The 10,045-nt window shown below is 29.1% G+C and overlaps 1 protein-coding gene across 2 annotated transcripts; it reads right to left on the reverse strand.

The window, feature by feature from the left end:
- Positions 1-1,238: 1,238 nt before the first annotated feature.
- Positions 1,239-10,043, reverse strand: LOC113555564. Of its 2 annotated transcripts, XM_026959992.2 has the most exons (11): positions 9,451-10,043; positions 8,882-9,051; positions 8,627-8,640; positions 8,434-8,529; positions 8,162-8,373; positions 7,926-8,075; positions 7,372-7,427; positions 6,849-6,901; positions 6,606-6,752; positions 6,453-6,535; positions 1,240-2,695 (listed from the first exon to the last, which is right to left on the reverse strand). In XM_026959992.2, exons 1-11 carry the CDS (start codon positions 9,496-9,498, stop codon positions 1,466-1,468), a joined length of 2,259 nt encoding a protein of 752 aa, XP_026815793.1. In that variant the 5' UTR covers positions 9,499-10,043; the 3' UTR covers positions 1,240-1,465. The 2 variants fall into 2 exon arrangements, with proteins under 2 accessions (XP_026815794.1, XP_026815793.1); XM_026959993.2 differs by lacking the exon at positions 9,451-10,043 and having other exon boundaries at positions 1,239-2,695; positions 8,627-8,669; positions 8,749-8,889.
- Between the last annotated feature and the right edge of the window lie 2 nt (positions 10,044-10,045).

The raw sequence follows: 10,045 nt of genomic DNA on the forward strand, positions 1-10,045 counted from the left end.
CTGCGCGAGTATACTTGTCGCATATTCATTCTAATGTTCTTACCTAACCTAACACTGCGCCCCTTCTGAATAAATATGCGACGATTATACTCGCGCACGTGCAGATAATGAATATCAAGAAGAGACTAGTCGCTAATATGTGCTTCAAATTGTATACACAGGCGAGATAGGCCATGGCTCCCCATTCATAGTATATGATCTAAGATCGTAACTAATCGTCACCCGTTAACATACTAAACGTCCATTCCATTTAATAAATACCACGGTTTAAGATAGTCTATCTTAAACCGTGATAAATACCTTTATAATAGCACAGAACAATGTAATAGTTTGTTTATAACCAAATACTATATAATCTATAGTATTTGTTATAACTACTGTGGTAGCACCGTAAAGTAATAATACTAGGTTATGTTAGGTTGCACTTCAGTCAACAAAAACGACAGTGTAACACTGTCACGATACGGATTTATAAAAGCGTTGTTAAGTTGGTACAGCGTTTATCTCGCTAATATAGTGGTAGTTTACCAATCACCAACTTACTGCTACAATGTAATTATTTATATAGACCAATAGGATGTTACGATACGAGAGATGTGATTGGTTGCCAACGTGACGGCTACGCCTTTTATACACGCCCACATAAGGTTTATCTTACCATTGAACAAAAAATGAACACTATTTATTCTGTTATTTCGCACTAATTTTTTTATTTAATAATAGATAATTATAAATTTTAATTATGTTTAAATACCAAGATATATTAATAATACGAATATTTTTAATTCTAAATATTGTTATCAGTTTGTAAGATCAAATTATATAACAATAATAATAGATTATTTTAGTTTTAAATTGTTAAACAAAAATTTAAAGTACGCCTACGGCTGTGGAAAAATAAAAATAAATCAGAATTTTAAACTTGTACAGAAAGAAATATCGTAAAATTTTATTTCAAATTGATACAATTACAATAAATTATTATTTAAATAGAATGGATGATAATTTTCACTGTAAATAATTGATTTAACAATATTTTTTATAGATTTTAATACAATTATATTATAATAATTTGCTAGACATAAAATTATGTTGCATAATTAAAACTTGTTGAGATATAATTAAATTGTAAATAGACAATAACTAAAATTAATTGTGTAATAACAAGGTAACTTAATAATGTAATAATAGATTATTTTATAGGGTAATAATAATATATAATTATCACACAAGCAATAGTTTTGTTAATATTAATATAATTATCTAACATAATGGCTACAATTGTAAACAAAATAAAAAAAAAACTTCATTTAGTTATAAATAAGGCAAAAGTACAATGGAAAATTGAAAAAAAAACTTACACTCCTATTTTAGAAATCTTTAACAAACTTTAATAAATCAATAACAAAATAATAATGAAAAAAGCTTATTTTTTTGTTTTTGTTTCCTATTTTTACAGCATAGCTTAATCTTTCTCACTGTCATTGTTATCAGTTATGTAGTTGTCACTATCATCATCATCATCTGATATGACAATAGTCTCATCATCATATGTTGGACTACGTGCACAATACATATGTTCAGTCTTAAAGTCCTTATCATCACAAGCAGGTACAGGAAATGCAACTGTTGATGTCAATTGTAAGTCATCAGATTGTCCAGGTTCATTATCATTAAAGTTTCTGTCTTCATCAATTACAATCTCTTCTATTAGCCAATCTTGAACATCATTATTACGTCCAGGTGCACAATTATCGACCTCTGCATAATTCATTTCATAAACAATTTCTTCTTCAATAGTTTCACCATCGTCAGACGATTCATTGATTTCAACTTCTTGTATTAAATCACTGGCATAACAAGACTTTTCATCACTTGACATAGCATTTATCATCTCCCACTGTTTTATATATTCTGTGTCTGATGTTTCAGAGGCATTAATTTCCAATGGTTGTACATCATCACTATCTCGTACAATGTTCTCAGATACACCATCAACTTTGATATTAAATAATTCACCGATTGCTGAATTATCTAAATTCAACTTATTAGTGATATTTTGTTCATTAATAGAGTTTTTATGATCTGAATTTTCATTAATGGAAAATGAATTAAGATTATTTATTGTATCAATTAATATATTGATGCCATTTTCTTGTTCAGACATACATTTTAAAGGTGACTCATTTAATGGTTTGTTTTCAACCATCCCATCTATTTTGGCATGTGATTCATCTGTACATACTTTGAGAATTTCTATTATGCCCACATCATAAATAAATTTAAATTTCATACAACCAATTAATATTATAGACTCTTTTCGCAGGATAGCAAAACCAGGGTAACCATCCTTTTGGATGAGTCTTTTAGAACACTTGCATTGAGCTTTTTGATAACCATGCTTTGTGCTTTTATACTTACTAGTATGATATTTAGACATATTTTTGTAATTAACTGTGCGTTTATTACTGGCATGTTTGATTAGTGGTTTTTCTTTATCACTGTTAGCGGCGATATTTATAATTTTATCTTTTTGAATTGTTCTTTTTTGTTTATTTACGTGGCGTTGATGTCCAGAATTAACTTTCTTCAGCTCATGATTATTTGATGGTTGTCTACGATTTCCAAAATATGACACATTATCAACTATAACACCGAATCGACTTAGATTTTTCAAAATAAAATCTCCAGTTTTCTAAAAAAAAAATTAAATAAAAAAATGTTTAAATAGTAAGTAATGACTAATGAGGTTCTTTTGAAAAAGCTTTTAATTTATAACATATTTATTTTCTTCAGCAAATATATCAAAATACAAAAATTGATAATTTTAATCACAAAAATAAATTTAAAAAAAATATAACTTTTACAAAAAACAGAGATCAAGTCTGTATGATTACAAATTTAATTTAATCTATACTGTGGTTACACTTAAGTCTAAACTACGGACTAAGATATACAAAACTGGACACACGATGAATATTATGGTTACAAAATGTTATAATACAGGTGGAGTGCAGGGGGTATTTTCCTTTTAGAATTAGTAGCGCCGTCTTAGTGGATACTTATGGAACTAGATCACATTATCACAAATTGATTAATAATTATTGATTATATATATTATAGTATGATAAATTAAAGATGTTATAGGTACTATAAAGTTAATATCACTATTTTGCTTTGAAAATTCCAGTAAAAACCGTCTTATTTGATCTAGTATAAATATATCCACTAAGACGGCGCTAGTAATACTAAAAGGAAAATACCCTATGCACTCCGCCTCTGGTATAAAATTTCGTGATCAACCCCTGCTGATATGCAGATAAATGCTGATAAATAAAATAGCTATCAATAATAATTATTAACGAAAATGTTACTTATTGTAACAAAAATAAATGCTTTAAACTCTTTTAAATTAAATTTTAAAATATGATCAACAAAATAGTCAATATAAGTTGTAGGTAGAAACTAGCAACTAATATATTACAAGGTAATTCAGGAAATTAATTACTTTGATACATGCTATGCTAATTAGACATTAATTTTTACATCGCTAAAATATTTTTTCAATGCATTTATTACGTGAGTAAGATTATTTTGTAATAAAATAAACCATAATCAAAATATTTATTCTAAATTTTAAATTAACTATTTTAAGTATTTATAATATAAACAAAACTTTACTCTGTACAGTGAGAGCACACAAGTTTTGCACATATAGATAATAATAATAACAATAATAAAGCATTATTTCTCCCTACGAGTAACCTGGTCAACAATAATCGAACGTGCCAACCACGACTAATGAGTTGTAAAGAAAAACAATGCAATTTTCTTATCAAAATTCGACAAAAACCTGATAACTGTAAGAGCTTCATGTGGATTTTATTTGTATTATCATATGCTACCAAATATTAAGCGGCATCTATACAGTTCTTCCGGATTTCTAATAACTGTTAGCGCTCCTAGTGAATAATAGCAGTAACTTCATGAAAAACATTGGTTTTGAATTTGCGTGGGATGTCAAAAGTATATTTTTTAAATACCATTTAACAATAATTTACTATTTTCCCGAAAAGTATGAATATTATCATAAAAATTGCTATCATTGTCAATGACTATAGTATATTTAATTACATTTCCCTCTATTTTGATGTGTATTGACGTAATGTACATCATAAGTTATAACCCATGTTCACTATAAATAATAACATATAAATTAAAAATATCAATGTTTTTTATCTATTATGCTGAGAGCTAATAAACTATTGTTATATCATTTGAGATTTAACTTAATATTAAACATAAAAATATTTTGAAATGTCTCGTTGTTGCGTACAAGAATCGCATACAATTTCCAAAAACATATTTGACATTCTAAAAGATGACCAAGAAAAAAAAAGTGAGAAGCATTAGGAAATATTTTTAAAAAATGGGATCGCGTTCGCTCTAGTCATTGTAAAGAAGCAGATAATTATTAATACACGGAGTTCAGGCGAAGGTCACAATAAATATACTTTAAGTGTTAGGTAAGGTTTAACTTGTCTAAATTGTAAAAAATAATTTTGAGAATGAGAATTAGACAGTTTTTCATATTCAACGAACCAACAGAATAAATTAAAAAAATAAGTATCTGACTGCAAAAAGTTGTACTAATAATAATAAAATAATATTTAATTATTTTTATTATAAAAATTGAAGTTATAAAACTCATATTTTGATGTTTACATTTTTATAGTTTTTTCAGTCGTGTATATTGTAAATATCAATTTTTAACTGTTCAAGCATTGAGCCAAAAGTATATTTTTGAACTACAAAACTAGATTGCGCTAGAACAAGAACTTTTCGCGGACAACTAATCACGCATCGTCCCGCAGCCATAGTAAAATACTATTTATATACGTGTTTGGTATCATTAAATATTCGCTAAGGTTAGGTTAAGTTGGTAACTCCACCTACCTCGAGGCGATATTACAAAAGATAATCTTCATACACAAACAGCTGTTGGCGGGATATTTGAAAAGATGTATATTAATTAATCGTTTTACCGCCTTTTTTCAATTACACAGGGTAGATAGTATTCACTCACATGGATGTCGCCAAAATTTTTTTATTTATACATTTACATTTGAAATGCACGCTGCCAGCGCGGCGAAAGGAGGCGGAGTCACCAACTGCGTGCACAGGTTAGGTACGTACGTTTAGCCACTATTAAAAAGGAACACAATAAGCCGGTATTTTTTTTATGTGATAAGAACATTTGGGGCCATTTTATTACTACTTGTGGTGTAATCATGGTAACTATAACCATGGTTCTAACGTTAGCGCTGTCACACTGACGGTCACGTACCATCTAGTAATTGATAAGAACTAACCTAACTAAAATTGTAACAGCTCTTATATAATATTGCATTAAATTATTTATTGATAAAATTTTTTATTAACATTTATCATAAATTTAAAATATTATGATACACAATTCAGACAATTCAGTATATTTTGTAAATGGAGTTAGGTTAGGTTAGGTTTGGGTTAACCTAACATAGTGTTTTTACAATAATTTAAATTACAACATAAATTATAATATTAAAGGCTGAATTACTTAAAAATAGTTAGAAAATATAATGAAATTAGGGGTCAAGACGATACATTATTACTTAAAAAGTGTGTGGTTTTAAAAGAACATAATAATAAACATTAATATTTTTAAATAATATTAATAACTGTAAAGTATTTTAAATAATTATTTGAAAATTAACTACGTAGAAATTACTAAATGGACCATACTATATTTTGCAATATTTAAAATCGATGTTAAATGCTAATAAAATATTTAAAAGATAAATGAATAATATAATATGTTGAATAAATGTAAATCTCCATATTATAAAAGAGAAAAACTCCATTTTTTTGTTTAGTTAACTCTGATTAGGTTAGGTTAGGTTATCAGTACTCGCACAATATTGCAATGCGCATGTGTAACATGTGCGCCTAACCTAACCTAACCTAGCGTTGTGTGCTGTATTAAAACGCTCCTACAGTGACTAGACAGAAGAGATACGCAAAATGAACAGATTTTTGTCGGTCTATTACGGGTTATCTCACCTAATTTTAATGCATTGTATACTTGTCAAATTATCTAAGATAAAATTACAGATTAGGTTAGGTTAGGTAACAGAAGATCAAGGATAGATTAGGTGAGGTTAGGTTAGATAACCTAACCTAACCAATGTACAGATAATTTCAATTTATCATCAAATATGTTTGTATGATGGACTTTTATCTTTTTGTATAGATTATAAATTATAAAATTCCTTTAAAAATATCTAATTTTAATGTTATAGTATATATTTAATATGTACTTATAGTTTAAAAAAATTGCTAAATAAATAATGACTCGATAACAAGTATTTATGAGTTAATTTATAACTATTTATAAAATATGTAATACATACTTTATCAAATCTGATGGTGGCATGATAATCAGAAATATATTCGCAATTTCCAATATTTTGCAAACATAATCGATTTTTAAGACCTACAGAAATGTAAACATGAAATGTCCAATAAGGATATTTATTTATACTTCAATTAAATAAATAACTCACTTTTGCCAATTGTTATAACTTCTCTCTGTACAGATATATCAAAGGGTACAGTTATACAAGACAAAGTTGCACTGCATTTTGTAGGCAGTGAACTTTTGTTTTTTTTCAGTAACTTATCAGAAATATAATTTGTAACATTACCAGTTTCTGAAAGAAGTTAGATATCAACAGATTATTATTTTTTACTTACATAATTTAAAAATATCTTGTGAACTATAGTAATTTTTTTAAGATAATACTTACCATTCATCTTATCTTTAGAATTAATTGATTCCAATTCAATTGATGCAACGTCACTGAAAAAAAAATAAAAAAAAATTTTATATTGAGATGTGAATAAAAATTAAAGGTAATTTTATACACATGCAAATTTTTAATTTAATTTTGGCAATATAGTTTTAATTTACAGTTAATTATTTAATACTATTTATCATCCCAATTATAAGTAAATAGTAGTTATCATAATATTGATATCTTTTATATCATTCTGATTAAAAATAGATTATCAATAAAAACTGTCGATATCACCCCAACGATTTTCATTTGTAAAAATAAAATATTAATATATTTATTAAAATTAGATTACGTTATTTAATTCAACAAAAATATTAGGTTTAACACTGAAAAAAGTGAATGATTATTTTATAGAAAATCCGAATGAAATCTGTTATAAAAATAATAAGAACAGTGTTGCCAACTTCAATCTAGGTTACTCAAACCTAACTAAAATTAGGTAATCGATCCTATTATAAAAACATTTTTTTACCATAAAATATTTAAAGATGAATTTTCTGTCGATGTTGTTGGAAAGTCATCTTTCGCCTAAATTTAAAAAATAAAAAAAAATATATTAATTTAGTAATTTATTATTTTTTAGCAGTAATACATTGCATAAGGTCATTGTTATGGATTTCACAATATTAAATCCCAAGTACTATGCAATGTATTATTTAAGTTCACAAAAATGTTGTTACATTAGTTTAGAAGCAACCTACCAAAACAATAATGTAATTAGGCATGCTCTAGTTGAACCTAATCTTAACAATTTTTATTAGGCCAGGTTATGACTAACCTAACCTTAAAAATGTAATTAGGTTATGTTAGGACCAACCTATCAAAATTGTAATGTTACTTTTAATCTATCTTAATTATACTTAGATTTTAAACAGATTGGATAGTATATTAAATATAAATTTTATATTTATCATTCAAGTTTATATCAAACTTGAATTAAATATTGTGTACTTTGTAAACAGTTTTCTTTTTATTTACTGCATTTTATGATGTAAGTCTTGTTTAACAATTTTAAAAACTTATTACCTTTTTATACATTGCTTCAATTTTACTAGGCAGTTTGAAAGATTTGTCTACAGGCAGAGATGGCAGTTCACATTGAGACCTTTTTGTTGTTATATTATTAGTAGTCAGTAATCCACGACCAGGAGTGAAAACGTCAGGATAAGCTAATTCCTAGTTTTTAGAAACATAAATTTTGATGCATAAATGTAAACAATTTAGTTATAAAAATTAATTAAAAAATATATTATATGACTAACTAAAAACTGATCGTGTGCTGGACAGATCCATCTCATACTATGATCCCAATCACGGATAGGAGGATCCAAACAGTTGAGGTGATAAAGTCTAGTACAATGATGACATTGCACTAATCGTCCCTGAAGAACACATTTTTTACATACAACACATCTATCGTTCTTGCGTATCATTTTAAGTTTATCCAACTGTTTTCTGACAGGAAGTTTTGCATCTGATAAAAACAATTAATTTATTTAAGTATTTAAAATGAAAAAAAAAAAATAATACGTACTGAATTTGCGTTGTATTGGTACTTCTTCAAGGAATGATTCAAATGGATTGAACGGAAAATCAAAATCAAATAATTGTTTAATCTTGAGTCTAACTTCTGTAAAAAAATAATTCAATAAAATACGTTATATTTTTCCATATTAAATGAAACTTAAATGTGAAATGGTAACTTGTATATTAGTTTTCAGTTTTACCTTCATATTTTTTCCTGGAAAAATCAGGGTTGAATACTTCATTCTAAAACATACAATATAAAAAGTTAATACAAGCAAATCAGTAATATGGTTATCTGTAATAATGATTTAATTTTACTTACATAATCAATATAGACATAGGCTGGATCAGTGTTCATCAAGGAAATTATTCATTGCATGAACACAAATATTTACATAACATTATAATATATCAAATATTTAATTAAGGCATGCATAATAAAAATATTATTTTACGGGCTATTTAATGATTTTTGATATTGTCCACTGCACACAAATCCTGTACTATCGCTGCATAGATTACATGTTGTAGGATCAACGGTCTTAGATGGGTGTTGGAAATAAGCAACTTCCAGTCTTTTCTTGTTATTCACCGAATTTGGTTCAGCAATCAATCTCATTATTTCCTAAATCCAAAATAAAGGATAAGCAATGGGAATGGGTAAGTACAGACGTTAGGCATATTATTTAAATCAAAATTGTTAAACATTTGCGAGCGTCCCTTCAGATCGTTCACGAAAAAAAAAAAAATTGATCGATTGGTTGTACTGGCTACGCAGATTATTCGATACGCAAGATGCCAGAAACATGCCACACGATGAGTAAAAATTGAAAACAAATGAACGAGGGCGGCGCCCAGTCCGCGCAACACAGCTCACCTCGTCACCCGTGCGCGTATTGCACGTTTTGCGCGTTGTGCGCGTTTTGCTCGGCCTGGACGCGCGAGCTCGCCTTGAAAACGAAACCGTAAAAGCGACATCGGAGACGACCGCAGAAAATGTAGTCGGACTGCACGATGGGCTTACCTTCATCAGGTCGATGGGCCCGGGCGAAACCGATCTCTTGGCGGCCATTACGACAACGGTCTAACTAAACGAAAACTATTATATGATCGCGCGTGCTCGTGCTCTGTGTAATGGACGTCAGTGTACACTCAAGCAGATTGCACGGGTGGTTCGCGTACGCCAAACGACGACGAATACGCGATCGATAACGCGGAACGGACGGATAGACAACACCCGAACGCGCGACAACAAATGGCGGCGTCGGTCATGTGAAAGGAGAGAAAATCGTTAAGACGATCTAATAACAGTAATATTGGTCGGGCACGGCAGTAACGGATTTCGACGATGTATAAACGAGAAATTAAAGGAAACGCAACTAATGGCCGCAACTAATGAAAACGACAACGATGTGACAACGCAGACAATGCGATTCTGTTACGACCGATGGCGGACGGATGGTCCTGCGAGAGACGAACGTGAACGAACGGACGCACAGACGAGCTAACCGGACGCTTGAATGAGGACACTGAGGGTAGCTTAGCAGCGCGCGCGACGACTCGGATGTCGGATACGCGGAGCGCTCGCGACGGATATCGTCGTTTTGGACCTATCGCTG

Source organism: Rhopalosiphum maidis, chromosome 1, assembly GCF_003676215.2.
Source record: "Rhopalosiphum maidis isolate BTI-1 chromosome 1, ASM367621v3, whole genome shotgun sequence".
NCBI classification, from domain to species: domain Eukaryota; kingdom Metazoa; phylum Arthropoda; class Insecta; order Hemiptera; family Aphididae; genus Rhopalosiphum; species Rhopalosiphum maidis.